Genomic DNA, 14,926 nt, shown 5'->3' with positions numbered 1-14,926 from the left:
CTTCTAATACTTTAATTACATGGGGAATTGATTCCTGGACACTTGGTAGGTTTGGACAGACTGATGACATTCCTGATTAATATCATATTTCTATTTAAATGGGGCTAAATGAGTCAGACAAAGCAGTTCTAACAGTTATATTTTGTTGCGGTCTAATCTTTTTCATGGACAATGGCCTCTTTTGGCTGCATTGTGGTGTATCAGTCTTTCCAGACTAATGAAAGCCGATCAGTCTGCAGAGTCAGTGAGGAACCACAACAGGATCCTGACTGCCAAATACAACATGTGACATGAGCCCAAAGTTCAAATGCAGTCATAAAGTTAAGGTGATTGGGGCTAAAGAACAGTACGGATAGTCATAGTGCTGTCAAATCGATTAATTGCAATAAAGTTTGTTTATATCATATATGTGTTATATATACGTGTATGTATGTATATATATATATAAACTCAGCAAAAGAAAAAAGGGAAACTTCTCTTTTGTAGGATACTGTATTTTAAAGATAATTTTGTAAAATACAAACATGTTTTTCATGCTCGTTCAATGAACCCTAAACAATAATGACTCATGCACCTATGGAAAAGTCCTTAAGACTTTAAAGAGACCTTTCTACGGACTCTGAAAAGACCATGTAAAAGATGCCCTGATCTCCTGCGTGAACATGCCATAGTCCTGCTGCATGAGACATGAGGACTGAAGAAGTGACCAGAGCATTAAACCACTGTCGGTCGAGGGTTATGCAAAAAGATGCATTTGTGCTGTATTGTGTGATCATAATCATTAGTAGAATGCATCAGATGCTATATTTACATGTACTGTAGATTAGCAGTGTCCAAATGTAGACTAGGATTATTGTTACTAGCAGGCATTTGAATAGCTGGCCAATAATAGATTCAGTTTGATAAGATCTACTGGATGAAAAGTTACTGAAGCTACTAAGTGTATACCTCGACTACATTTTTTGTGAAGCTGTTCTGTCTTTAATAGGTTCAGTGACTGCAGTGTGCAACATGTTCATACCTGCCGTTCATGTCTTGTTACTGTGCAGCTTTAAAGAGATTATTTGAAGTATTTCAGGTCGACAAGCATGGTTAAAAAAAGCACACAACAATAATATGAAATTAAGTAGTCATGCTTTATTTAAATGATATACACTCTTATATGATATATATAGGCCTATATATGACTTTTAATTTGAATAGTTGTTAAAAACGCTGTGCTCCTTAATCATGTTTAGAACAAATGACTGAATTATCAGTTTACAGTTCACAGTTTTACCCTGTAAGCATCATTTACAGTCACAAGTTCAGAAGAAAAATAAATCAGAAAAGCACAGATGCCCTTCATAACCTCTGCTGACAGTTGGAATCATATGGTCTTTGAATACAATGCTGGTATGATAATCAAATATGCTAATCTGGTATGATATCAAATGTTTGAACAAATATTTTGGTATACAGACCAGTTATATATTCCATAAAAAATATGTTTCTGTCACTTACATTTGACATCCCCTGTGTTTGAAACATCAAGATACAGAGACCAGCTGGTTTGATCTGTATCTGTCACAAGCAAACACAGGGACTCAGAAAATGAGTTCAGGCACTAGAATTTCAGAAAAGTGCAAATATGTACAAATGCAGGCATGGATAAAACTCTTTTTTCCCTTTATTTACTTTTTTCCAGAACTTTTCGAACCTCTTCAGGGTTGTACCCCCAAGGTCCGATGCCACCCTGTAAGGAAGAATGAAAATGCATGTGAAAATCCTTCCATACTGTGGACTTCCTGATGAATATATTTAGACACTGGCACTCAAAAATGCAACAAAAGCAAAAGAACAGACCCAAGCGACAATAAAACCCTTTGCCCCATGCTGTTCAACTCATTCCAAAGCTTTCACCTCTATGAACTCGTGAAATCTCTTACTGCAAGAGGAAGAGTGTGTGTCTCTCACGAGAGCTGTTATGAAACTTTGGAGGTATTTCCTGTACTGTGTGCAGTTTGAAGTTTCTCTGCATTGCAAAACGCTCACCTGAAAGATAACTTTCCCACTCTGAATGACATAAAGCCGCTCAGGCAGGGCTCCGTATTTGCTGGCAGTGATGTTGGTCATCTCGTCCACGACCACAGGGCATAGAGGGCCTTCTTTGACCAGGGTCTGGGCCGCAGCCAGTCTCTCCTCCAAGTTTTTGTGCACGCTGATATCGACGTTGTTTACAAAGGCCCAACCATCTATGAAAAAAACAGAAGCTCTCGATTCTCTACATGTGAATGACTCAAAGGTTACATCAACCCATTTTGTTAGTGTTACATCAAGACTACAGCAAATGTATTGAAATATTATTGCCATTACCAGTTGCATGCGCCTCAGCAAGGTAAACAACGAGGAAATCTGCCACATCACTGAAGTCCTTGACAAGTTGTTTAAACTCATCAAGTTTGTAGAGAAACGGGGGTCAAGTGCAACTTCCAAAACTCAGAACCAGTGGACGGTTACCTGTGAAGAAGCCAAATGAAATGACTGCATCAGTACTAAGGCTCTATTCCAATAATAGTAATAATACATACAAATTAATAATATTGGAACAGAACCTTAGGAGGGCTGCCGCTGAGCAGTCAGTTTAATTGTTTCAATAAATAAACACATAATTAAATAAATTGATGGTTAACAGAACCTAAGGACTGAGCAGTCAGATAAAATTTTCTGAAAATAATAACTATTATAATACTAAATAAATATTATTGTACAAGAACATCAAGACTGGTGTAGTCAGTTTAATTATTCCAATAATAATAATAAGTTATAGAATGTATCGACTGTACCTTTAAGAAAACGATGAATGCTCGTTTTCTTTCCGTCCAGGGTAAATAAAGCGGTGTCTGGAGCAGCGAACCCCTCAAACGCTTCCAGGCCCAGCGAGCACCAGTTCACCGAGAGCACGGTTTTAATGAACACCAGAGAAAAGAAAGACGGACCCCAGTCTTCGTATTTGAATTTGGGATTTTGAGTCATCGTAAACTTCTCTCCCATTTTTAGATGGATTTTCTTCATCAGTCCCGGGGAAATGATTGACAGGAGTTTCAACAGGGATAGTTGCACGATCGCAAACAATATCATGGCCACAGCTGAAACATAAACACAAACTTTTCTCAACGCGTATCCCACTGTGCTCTCCATCGTGAGAGCGATTTATTAGTCCACGCGTCGTGGTGTCAACATGAACGAAAACGACGTATCAAACTTTTGCTTTACTTTTTGGAAGCGCACCACCCTCCAAAACAAAATAGAAGGATCTGCAGCCTGCAGATCGGGGCGGGGCTGAACGTGTCGACCCGCCCCACACCTACTCTGATTGGCTCATTCGTCTTTCATAGGCATCCATGATATAAAATGTTCGTTGATAGTGTAGGAAGGATGTCATTTAAAAAAATGGAAAAGCTGTGTAATTTCACAAAGCCTTTATTATAATGCACAGAAGAAGAGGAAAATATTAGTCTGTAACTCGCAATCAATGTCTCTGAAATTGTTTTCGTAAATGAAGGTGTTTAGGCGAACCACAACCGACCCCACAACATTTCAAAAAATGAATTGGTTGATTATCCACACCACAGCAGGAGGTCAGGTCCTCAGGTAGGTAGAGTTATGAATTAGGCTAAATTATTTATTTATCATTTTGATTATTTCATATCACGATAGTATGAGAAAGGAAATTAAAATAATGTAGGCTATCATTATCGTTATCAGTAACAAGACGTTATAGGCCCTATAGTCATATGTTATAGGCCTACTATGTCCTCTCTGTAGTGGACACCAGGGCTGTTGTTTAAAAAATAAAAAGGCATGAAGTTACATGTCTAGTCAAAAACAATGGGATTTTTTTTCATTCACCTATCAATTTTAAGGTTTGATGATTTTTTTCAACCAAACTTTGTATAAAGATGATTCCCAACTATGTTATGAAATATATAAAGGAAGGAATTGATAAACCATTTTACTTTATGCAATATGTGGGTAAAATGGTCATAAATTGGTAGTCCCAATGCTATGCATAATATGCACTGTATCTAATTTGCATATTAATGTGTTCTTCAGACAAAATGTAATGAAAAAAATTAAGTGTGATAATGAGAGTAATAATTGACAACATTTTCATGAAAAAATCAAATATGTCATTGGAATATGAATGTAGGCTACTGATTCTTTCCCTCCCAAAATGCCCGATAAATGTCCTGGTGTCCTCTGCAGTGGATATGTATAAAATCAATGCCATTTTGTAACAGAAATCATATTTTGATTTGACACTCCATAACATTTTCCTGATATGTTTATTTATGACAAACAATTTGAAAATGAGTCAGATTTAAATTATCATTTCTAAATATTATCAAATTTCCTTCCATAAGAGTGCTAAATTTGATCACTAATAATGTCAGCCATCTCTGAAAATCCCTGAATGTGCTCTTTAGGACATCCAGACTTCTAACTGACATGTTGTATGGTGTCAGAGAAATTCACTAAAATATAATGTCCACTACAGAGAACAAAAGTCTATTCCTGGGTTTATATATGGATATAGGCCTATATAAAAAGCTCCAATGTTATTTTCTAAAAATGTCCATAAGATGTCACTGTTGACATGTTTGATGACAACCTTTTTATATTATTTTTGCATTTTTGTCTTATCCTTTAAACAGAAAGCCATACAATAAAAGCTATGATCCCCCCCAACTCCCCTCCCCTCCCCCCCTTTTATTGACACATCGTCCTACAGGTAATTATGAAATATGTATTATTGGTCTACCTATTCTTGATCTTGTTGTTGTCTATAACATGATCCTGTAAGGTGATGAATCTTATCAATGCAATTATAACTTGTTATAAGTTATAAAGGTCTGTTTTAGTTGTGTAGATGCAAACTATTATTACCAGTTCAAGATCAATTTCACCATTCACATCGCAAGCATCCAGTTTGTTCCCGATTGGTCCCTCCCCTTTCAACAGTGTATGTTCATTGGCACTTCGAGCTGTCAATCGGAGCATAGACGCATGTTTTGGTTTTCAGAATTGATGTTATAGAAAACTCATAAAATTGCAGCTGAAACGGGAGAGAGGATGCGGTCGGCAAGAACACATTTAACAGCCTGTTTGACGCAGAAGTTGAGAGTCACCATTCAATCAAAATATCCTCTCTTTCTTGCTTTGGAGGGTTTAAATAGGTATGTTTTAAAATTCACGACAACATTTAATTTTTCATTGTGTTTTATTGTATTATAAAGTTTTCTTTTGGCTATTTATCATGTTGCTTCAGAGTCCTTTGAGGGCTAATAGTTTGTTCCTTCAATTCAAGTTCAAGTTAATGATGTGATCCTTCATCCCACAGGTAAAATAAACGATAAAGGACTATATTGTACGTGGACTGACATGCACACTTGGAAGTCAGAGGTCCAGATGCAGAAGCCTGCATCGCTCTTTGGCATGGTCAGTCATCAGACAGATTTCACCGAGCTGACGTTCTCCATGTTCAGCAGTAAAACAGACATCTGCCCGAAACGCGTCTCTTCTGACGGCTGCAGTGGCTCGAATCCCGCGTCGATACAGACGCGCTGCGGGTCTGAAGATCTCAAACTCCACGCGCATCACACATCCAAACTCCACTGCTTCGCCATGTCACCTGGAGATGGTATGTACCTGCGAGCGTATTTGATCGGCTTTTACGGGTATTTTTAATGCAGTCTTAATCTGGTTCATGGATTAAAATCAAACCAGCCATGGCTGAGCATAATTAAGGATGCAAATATAAAATAGCAATAAAATATTTAGCATCAAAATAAATGTAGTTTATATATAGCGGCTTCTGTAACTTCTAATTAAACACAGATGCCAAATGTCAATCTGCATAATAGAGCCAAAAGCCGTTCTTTTTTGAAAACCTTTGACTGTTTTAAAATATATATTTAAAAAATAAAATAAAAGCTATGATCATTTATTATAGGCTATGCCTAAATATTTAATAAAACCAATAAATTATAGCTTTCTAAATAGATTCTAAATGAATTATAGGCTATATACAATTTGTTTGGATGTATTCATTTATTTTGTTGCATAACAACCAGATAGCATACATTGAAAATCAGAAACTTTTTTTTTCTTTAACTTATCTTACCTGTCTCAAACTGACATCGCTATATGGTCATTAGAGTGCGTAATAATTATGTGGGCGTAATTTATGCAACCGCAAACTGCATAGAAGATCGTCTTGTCGCCGTATTTTGACACATTTTGAGGCAATTCGTCATATGGTGTTAAATGTATCGCGGATAGCAATGACCCTTAAAAAACACTAAATAACAAAAATATAATTTTCAGATTGTCGAAGATATTAAACTCGCACGCGCAATCGTTTTTTTTGTTGACAATATAGGTAACCTATTTGATCGCTAAATAGTCCTACGTTAATTTATTACGTAGATTATTTAAAGAGAGAGTTCATCCACAAAGTAAAATTAAGTCATCATATTGTTCCAAACTTAACTTTCCTACTTCTGTGGAACACAAAAGGAGATGTTAGGGATTTACAGTTTCGGTCACTGTTCACTGTCATTGCATCTTTTTCCCATACAATGAAAGTGAATGGTGACTGAGACTGTCATTTTGCCTTCTGTGTTCTACGGATGAAAGAAAGTGATATAGGTTTACACATACCACATGCGGGTGAGTAAATGACAACAGAATTTACATTTTTGGGTGCATAACGTGAATACCATCATGGTATTGCATTGGGAGATCACTTTATTCTAAACATACACGATTCAGTAACCTGGTTCATTTGGTCATAAAAGCAAGTTTTCTTTATAGAAGGAACACACATTCTATTGACTATACTCTTCAGTGTATGCATGCATATGTGTTTATGTGCATATGTGTGTTTTGATGTGACACTCTTATCGTAAGTAATGTTGAGCATGCCATGCATCCCTCAGAAACAGGGCTCTCTTGTATTGAACTAGGGTGGTCACCCTGTTTAGATGATGCTACAATGGCGTGGGATTGCGTGGGCTGACACAGTTAACCGCTTACTCCAGCTTATGATTACCGTATACAAATTTGACTTATATTAGTAATCATACCTTGTCACAAAAGAGACTCAGAGGGTTTGATTAAGATGTTTGCCTGACAAATTCAAACCAAATGTTTCTCGAATGTGTCTCAGCATTATTGAGACTGGGTTCCACAACTCTCCCCCGTCCAAAGTGAATCATTTCAATGCCTATCAGATGCATTTGACAGAAGGGAACACTAATTTTTTAGATGTGCCTATTTGAGCATCATATTTACATTGCTGGAATTTTTTTGGAAGTTTGGAAGCATGTAGTATGTGGTGTGATCTTGTTGACATGTTTCAGAGAACACGTTTGAGATATCATCTTACTCGTTTCACATAGGAAATGTTTTTTTGTTTTTTTATGTTTGACTTCTTTTTTTTTAGCATTGATTATATGATTCTGCATTCATCTGTGATAGTCTGTTGTGAGCACAGAATTCCGTTCACTCCATAAAAAAAGTAATTGATCAGGTGCTCATTTCATTTCAACTGCAGTGGCAGAGCATGCTTGATTGTACAGAAAATTATGTTAAAAATATTTAACCCTACCTATAGGTAAATTATTTTTTTGTATTTTTGAGAATGGTGTTGTTGTTGTTTTTTGAAGATGCCTTTTCTTCCCCCACCAACGCCCCCCCCCCCCCCCCCCCCCATATGGCATAAGGTAAAAAATTATACCGTTTGAATTTGTTTCAACCCATTTAGGATTATGCTTTCAAGACAGTCTCCGTTAATTATTTAACTGTTTTGTAGCTAAGCAGTTTGAAGCTATTGCCATTTCAACAAAACCTTGTGTAGATATGTTATCAAGCAAGGTAAAATTACCTGGGGTGATGCCTTTATTACAGCAGGATTCATGTTGTACAATTATATATTATTTATGTGCAAAAGTCGTGGCCATGCAACCAGTGAGTTGGCAAGGCTTCACACATGTACATGATGAACATCCTAAGAACGCAGCGCTAGTCAGATGGGACAAAATCTTTCTAACATGCCTAATTAACTTGTTCTTTGGCTTTTTGTCTCCTGGAAAAGTCAGTTGCTGATTTTTGGTACATTGGTAAATATGGTCAGATAATTTCTGAGTCAGAGTACTGTTACTCATAGCAGTGAATGATTTTAAATCGAACATTCTGAAGTCGTCCAATTAAGGTCATTTTTCAGCATATGAGGTTATCATTATATGAGTTGCTGTGATTGTCTGTACTTGTGTTTTCTTAGCACAAGGTAATACTTAGTATTCACAGACAAACTCCCACGTTGAAGTGTTGATTCAGCTCATGAAAAAATGAGTAATTGACTCTAAAGGGAGTCATTGCTATATATTGCTAGTGTTTCGGGTTTCTATGGTAATGGGTCTACTCCCACACACATATACAAACTCAGATCAGTTTGGTCACTCTAAAACGTGGCATAAGTTGAATTCCTATAGCTTGATGAAGCCTCCTGTGCTTGCTAGGCTGATATTCTGTATGTCTCAGGATGTGTGGCGCTGTCATGAATGATTCATTATTAGAAATGATTATAAACCCCCAGATTGATCAGATTTAGAAGTTCTCATTCAGGTCATTTATAGGTGGATGCTTTATATACAACAACTAGCTTTATTGGTTTCTGTAAACATGTGTTGTCCACAAGATTGCTTTGTTTTAGTTGCTGTGGCTGACTGCACTCAAGTTTTAAAAAAATGTTGACGTCCGTGGTTGCATCACTGCTAAACTGCTGTGGACTTTTTGGAAAGCGCAATTACCTGCTCTCCCCTGAGCACTTTCCGCTCTTTCCTCTTGTATTTGGGCTTTCTCTCACACTTACACACACTTGAGTTCTGTGCAGTTGGGCTCTCACTCCCACGCATCCTACTCGACTGCGGCCCACGTCTTTTGGGGAACTCCTATGACATCAGAATGAGGCATGGATAAATTGGTTGTGTGGGGAAACTGTAATGTTTGCAGCTTGTTCCATTGATTCACAAAGTCCTCATGATCAATGTGCATTGCTATTTCACCCTGGTCGATGACATCACAGAGCAAACGTTTAACAAGTGAACATTTTTCAGCGTCAGTCACCAAGCGTTTAAGAGCCAGCTTGCTGTAATGGAAGTCATTGAATCATTTCTCACAAACAGGTCCCTAGAGGACCTTCTCATGTGTTCATTCAGCTTCATTTGGCTGGGAGTTAACAAACTTATTTTTGAGAGAAAGATGTGGTCGGTGAGGCATAATCTGCGGAAAGTTTGAAAAACATTTTATAGTCTAATCGAGTAGCGTTTGATGAAAGTCAAGATACTCTTGTGGTTTTAGAAGATTACAGCATCTGCCACTCAATCATTATGGTTTGGGATCATTCCATTGTACTTTTTCAAATAATCTGTAAAACCTCAACGTACTTAATCAATCCTGAGGTAAAACATTCAGACGTCGCCGACCTTTATTACTGGTTGGATTATGACTACAATTTAGGCTTTTTATGGCACCTGTGATGTCATCGCTCATGTTCAGTTTTGCTTTATTTATGCTTGTGGGATGCGTAATACTAAGCCAAAGAAACGGCCTGAATCCTCCTTCATTTCACTTCACCCTCGCCCTGCCAATACAACACTCAACCCAGTAATTCTGTTAAAAAAAATATTATCTGGTTTGAATAAGTGTCGAAATATCGCTGGAATACCAGAGGAAATGTGCTCTGGACCTGGGCTTAAACGGAGGAAAAACAAAATTGGCTCCGATGTGTCATCATAAAGTGTATTTTTAGCTTGGACCATGTCTTGAGAATCACTCATAAAAATGCACCCACACACCACCTTTTTTTCCCTCTTGCTTTTTGATATAGGGGTCGAATTCCTGCCTCATGTGAAATGGATCTGATTGTTTTGCCTACTCGCTCTGTCTCCCTGACTCCGTACTGAGATGAAGGGGCTACTCGCTCTCGGCCTGTGCCAGGGGGACATGCCACAGCCAACCGCACATCTACATGGGCCGAATTACTCATGCATTTTTAGACGGCAGCAACTGCGTCTCCAGACTTCTCAGCGCGTGTGACCGTGCACGCGGGTGGTTTTTTGATTTACATTTCGACAGTGGCACTTGCTGTTCTTGGCCCTGTGCATGTTTGCTTCATCAAAGAAAAATCCGCTCCGTGGCGACGCTGATCGCAGCGCTTAAAGCGGACGCACGGGCCCCGGCTTCCCGTAGCGGGACGCTGCAAGACGGCTAGGTGGCCGTGACCCTTTGGATCCACTGTTGATTTAGTGTTAAAGGTGACGGATGGCAATCGACACCCCACTGGTTTTTGTACCAATACAGCTGTTTTTCTGCTCCGCCCAGTTCACTTGCCTGTTTAATAGAACATAAATATGGATACCGAAACCAGTGCCAAGTTCCCTGGTGGGTCTTTTATTAGAAGAAGTATTATTCTTTTATATCGAGAAATACCACAAAGATTAAAACAGATTCTCGGTACAAAAAAAATCTCGAATTTATACAGAGAACGTAGTGAATGTAGACAGATTCATAAGACGTTTTGTGCCAGTCCTCAGACCTTTGTTTTTTTTACAAGTCTGGGCACGTCAGCTGTCCAATCGAGCATTCATTCGAATGGTCATAAACAAACGCACAAACATTTATTCCTTCATTAGCGGAGAGCAGAAATCATTCCAGTAGTAGGCACGGCTATATCCTCTCTCTGTTGTTCATCATGCCAGGAAGCTGCCATGGGGCAGTGCCCATTCAGTCTGTGATCTGATTGGCTGGAATTACTCTCGAGGACTATGAAATACATTATAAAGTCTAATAGTTCAGTTTATATACTTTATTGCTGGTTGTTCATAAAGCGCAGGGCTCTGGAAGAATTAGTTATTCTCTCGTTCTCTAGTGATCCAACACCAACCGAGTGTAATATTACATTACGCTCAGGGATTTCTGAAGGCTAATAACCTGACATGGCCCTGAATGCAGATTGTTTAGAATGAAAACACTTCATTTTTACGAACAGATCTGGATTATGTGATGGGAGCCATTCATCTTTAGAATCGTCGATGGCTGTAAATTTGTGCTGTTTGTGTGTAACGATGGTTGAGAAGGGAATGCTGGTAAGATGAAAAACCTTTGTGTTTTTATTATTTTTCACTGCCTTTTTGTTTAGTGAAGTTCTCCTAGGTACAGCCACAGTAACTTACAGAAATAACATTTCCCAGCTGAGCGTGTGTCAAGTAAACTTGACCTTTCGCAGTTCAAAGGCCAAAAAAAGGAACTGACAGACATTAATAAATATTCGGAGACAGACATTTCGCTGTAAGCACACAAAATACCACTAAAATATCATTTATGTCCTCGTTTTTTTCAACAAAGCTAATATTTTTGTGAATACCAGACATAATAAATATCATGGAGTATATAACTAATAATTTTGTCTGGCTACTTATCGTATTTTTGTCATGTCCAGTAATGGTCCACTCAGATTCTTCTGACCTTAAGGGCTGAAAGCTTTTTCCAGGCATTTCAGACCAGTCTACAGCCATGAATCTGTAAGCTTTGAGCATTCCTGCTTCCTGTTTCCGTCAAGCTGCCTTTGGATTACTCGGATGGGAGACATGCTCAGAGCGAGGTTAAAAGAACACCGAACATTATTAAACTTTTCTCTGTCAGACAATTTTGTCGTCTCATCTCCACACAGTGCTCTGGGGTGTTTACTCAGATTTAAAGCATAAATTGAAATCAGCAGTTTGGCAGGTTAATATTTGGAGAAAAAGATGCCGGCAAACGATAACAGGACACAATTTCCCACGACACAGACCATCCGATCTGTTTTTTTCCTGATCCTTCACTTCATTTTCATGCTATGGGAATTTTATGTGAAAAACAAGAACTTTTGACCAATAATTGCTACGTGCCTTGTAGAAATTTAAGCCAGACTGCGAGCGTCACAGCAATGGTACACCCTGCGTAGTGTTGTCACACACACTGACAGCGTAATACTATAAAAAAAATAAAGTGAATTTTAGTATTTATTTTATTAATGACCATAAATTAAGAAAACTGTTATTTGGATTGTAACCAAGTCAAATTTAGTTCTTATTCAGAACAGAGTTTTATTCAATGGCACTAAAACAGAATGTAATGTTGTGTTACGAACTCCTCTGACAGACAGGTTGAAAATCCAAACGTGGATTTATTAGGGGTAATCCACAATCCTAATCTAAATGACAGGCAAACATCAACATCACACCAAAACACAGGTAGACAGGGAAATCCAGGAAACAAGGCAGAAGATCAGAACCATAGCACATGAACCCAAGAGAGCGAGCGCTCCGAAACGCATGGAGTGCAACACTAACAAGACTTCGCAACAAGTGAGTGAAAACACAGAGCTTATAAAGGCAAACACAAATGAGTTAAATCACACACAGGTGGAATTAATCTGACCATAATGAGTCCAGGCGCAGGGTTATATGAAATGTAGTTCATGATGGGAAAGCAAAGGAGGCGGTAGGAGCATAGACATGTATAGAAAGGCTAGATGGCTCAAGGCGGAGTCAGCTGTGTCGTCACTTGGCGGCCATCTTAGGTCAGGAGACTGCGCTGCTGCTCCCTGCTGCTGTGGACGGAAGGTGAGTGACATACGCCAACTAAAATGCTCGTAACTTGCTGAATTCTTGACGGATTTACAAACGGTTTGGTTTATTACAAACCTTGTTAACGTGGCTATGATTTGTGCTGATGCCGATGTTTAAATTGTAGCTTAATAAACTCCGTGGCTATAATTTTTCACAAGTATGCAGTTAAATAGCCGCATCCCTGACGTTTATGACACACCAAGCCGTTTGAAAATCGGTTGAAAATTGAGCAAAATATAGTTATTTCAGCACATGCACAATAGACTTTAATGTTATAACTGGACGAGCGGTCCTGTCCTAAGATGGCCGCCGTGTGACGTCGTCGGGTCCCATTGGCTCTCAGCGCCGGTAAGCCATCTAGCCTTTCTATACATGTCTATGGGTAGGAGTGCCCAGTACCAGTAACAGCACTGCACGAAACATAACTAAACTAAAGTGTTTTTTGAGTCAACGAAGTTTAAAAATAAAAACACAACATAACTAAAGTGGGTAACTAAACAGTTGTCCTGTCTGAATTTCTTTACGCCAGATGTTGGGAAAATTGTGCATTGTGGTCTTATTCCTGAGCAAATAACTCCTGTTCCTGTTCTAGTGAATCAAAAACATACAGGCCAATCAGTATAGTCCGATTTGCAAACGAATGACTCAAATGAGACGGTTCTTGCTAATAAATCAAACACAGACCGCTTACAACTAACTGTAACCCTAATCAATGTAGTTGTTGATGTTGTTATTATTATTTGTGGTGAAGGACACACATAATGCATTTTGTCAGTAATATTTTATATATAAAAACAAATATATTTTCACATTTTAGTTATGTTTTTAGCTTTGATGTTTATTGTTTAGAATATTATAATAATCAATTATTTGACTTGCATTAAAAAGTCGGGACTTGCCTCTAAATATCTATTAAAAAGTGTTTAACATGTAAACAAACCTTTTGGAAGAACTATTTTAAATGTATTTATTTATTATTGAAATTTTCTCATACATTTTTAAGTAATAGTTATTACTTAAAACACTGTTAGAACTCAAAATGGATCATTAAATTCTTTATGATTCCCATACCTGTCACTGCATGTATAACTTGCATAATTTTTCTTTTCAGATAATGGATGATTAGTTTATTGCAAAAGATGTAGTTTATTGCAAAGTTTGATAGGTTTACAGTGCGTTTTCAATGCGTTCTCTATGAGTTCCACATAGTCTCAGCACTGAAATTATACTCTGTGCTGGAGCACCGTGCTGTTCAGTCTGAGTGCAGTTAATATGGATGCCTATGAAATATTGTAAGTACGCAATTCAGACGAAGGATGTGTGACAGGCTTTACAGTTTAACGTATAAAGAGAACCAAAATCCCTAATAAAGCATTTGAGATATGGCTGCAATAGCTCATGAGAAAGCAGCGCATGAGAGAAGAGAGACTAATGCGTCCCGGCCCTTTAACAGGATGAGAGGAATTTGAGGAATGAATGTTGACTTCAGCTTTTTACAATTTGCACTGAGTTTGCTGACTTATCATCTACCACAAATATTTCCCCCACTATTTCACCCTTTAAGCCCTGACCGCAATCTCACAGATGAGTTTTCCAGGGCCCGGTCTGTGCCAAACTTTCCATTGGAGTCACCCCTTTATGTGCATATGTGTGTACGAGAACATACTCATCATGCTGTAGCAAATGTACCATAAAAGTTAAGATACTTCTCTGGTGTTGACACAGCATTAATTCCACTGTCAAACGTCCCATTAATATGAGAAATAAGACATCCCATTATGGCAGACTGCTCCATTTTTCTTTCAACCGGCCGTGCACTTCTAGAATGCATGAGAAACCCTTTCTTAGTGCATTTGGGTGCAAATCAGTTTGACTGTAATTCACGTTAGACACTTAAAGTTGGCATGAAAAGGAAGTTGCGATAGCCTTTTCTTCCTTATTGTGACATATATCCCAGTAAAACGGCTTCTCGAACAACAATTCTTTTTTGTTTTTGTCCATCAGGAATTTATTGGATCATTGTGATTTTGCTATTGGTCGATCTCATGTGAGCGCCAGTAAATACCATAGACAGTATATAAACTGGACTCAGCGACCCCATAGGTTTCAACGGAGAAAAGTGAAGTCAACTAGAAGCACTCACTTCCTGATGGCTGGGCGTACTGCGCAGGCTCAAACTGAGCTTGACGACGTAGATGTGACGTGAGCAA

General features: G+C 38.3%; 2 protein-coding genes across 13 annotated transcripts in view; one reads left to right on the top strand and one right to left on the bottom strand.

Annotated features, from left to right (window-relative positions):
* Positions 1–1,123: 1,123 nt before the first annotated feature.
* On the bottom strand, positions 1,124–3,357 carry dio1 (iodothyronine deiodinase 1). Its single transcript, XM_079638084.1, has 4 exons — positions 2,826–3,357; positions 2,356–2,499; positions 2,035–2,234; positions 1,124–1,735 (listed from the first exon to the last, which is right to left on the bottom strand). The coding sequence occupies exons 1-4, from the start codon at positions 3,178–3,180 to the stop codon at positions 1,670–1,672; spliced, it is 765 nt and encodes a 254-aa protein (XP_079494210.1). The 5' UTR covers positions 3,181–3,357; the 3' UTR covers positions 1,124–1,669.
* Positions 3,358–3,371: 14 nt separating this feature from the next.
* Positions 3,372–14,926, top strand: part of glis1b (GLIS family zinc finger 1b) — an 81,488-nt gene continuing 69,933 nt past the window's right edge. For 2 of the 12 annotated variants that reach the window (XR_013800526.1, XR_013800528.1), the window contains exons 1-4: positions 3,373–3,633; positions 4,698–4,774; positions 5,099–5,219; positions 5,384–5,683. Coding sequence is in view for 8 of the 12 variants with exons in the window: in XM_079638077.1 (XP_079494203.1) it covers positions 5,425–5,683 (259 nt within the window). In the remaining 4 variants the exon portion in view is untranslated. Of the gene's footprint in view, positions 3,634–4,697; positions 4,775–5,065; positions 5,220–5,383; positions 5,684–14,926 lie in introns of all 12 variants that reach the window. The other 10 variants (XR_013800525.1, XM_079638076.1, XM_079638077.1 and 7 more) reach the window with 9 other exon arrangements.

The sequence above is a fragment of the Phoxinus phoxinus genome (assembly GCF_949152265.1).
Source record: "Phoxinus phoxinus genome assembly, chromosome: 15".
Classification (NCBI taxonomy): domain Eukaryota; kingdom Metazoa; phylum Chordata; class Actinopteri; order Cypriniformes; family Leuciscidae; genus Phoxinus; species Phoxinus phoxinus.
This window is presented reverse-complemented; position numbering and strand designations above follow the sequence as displayed.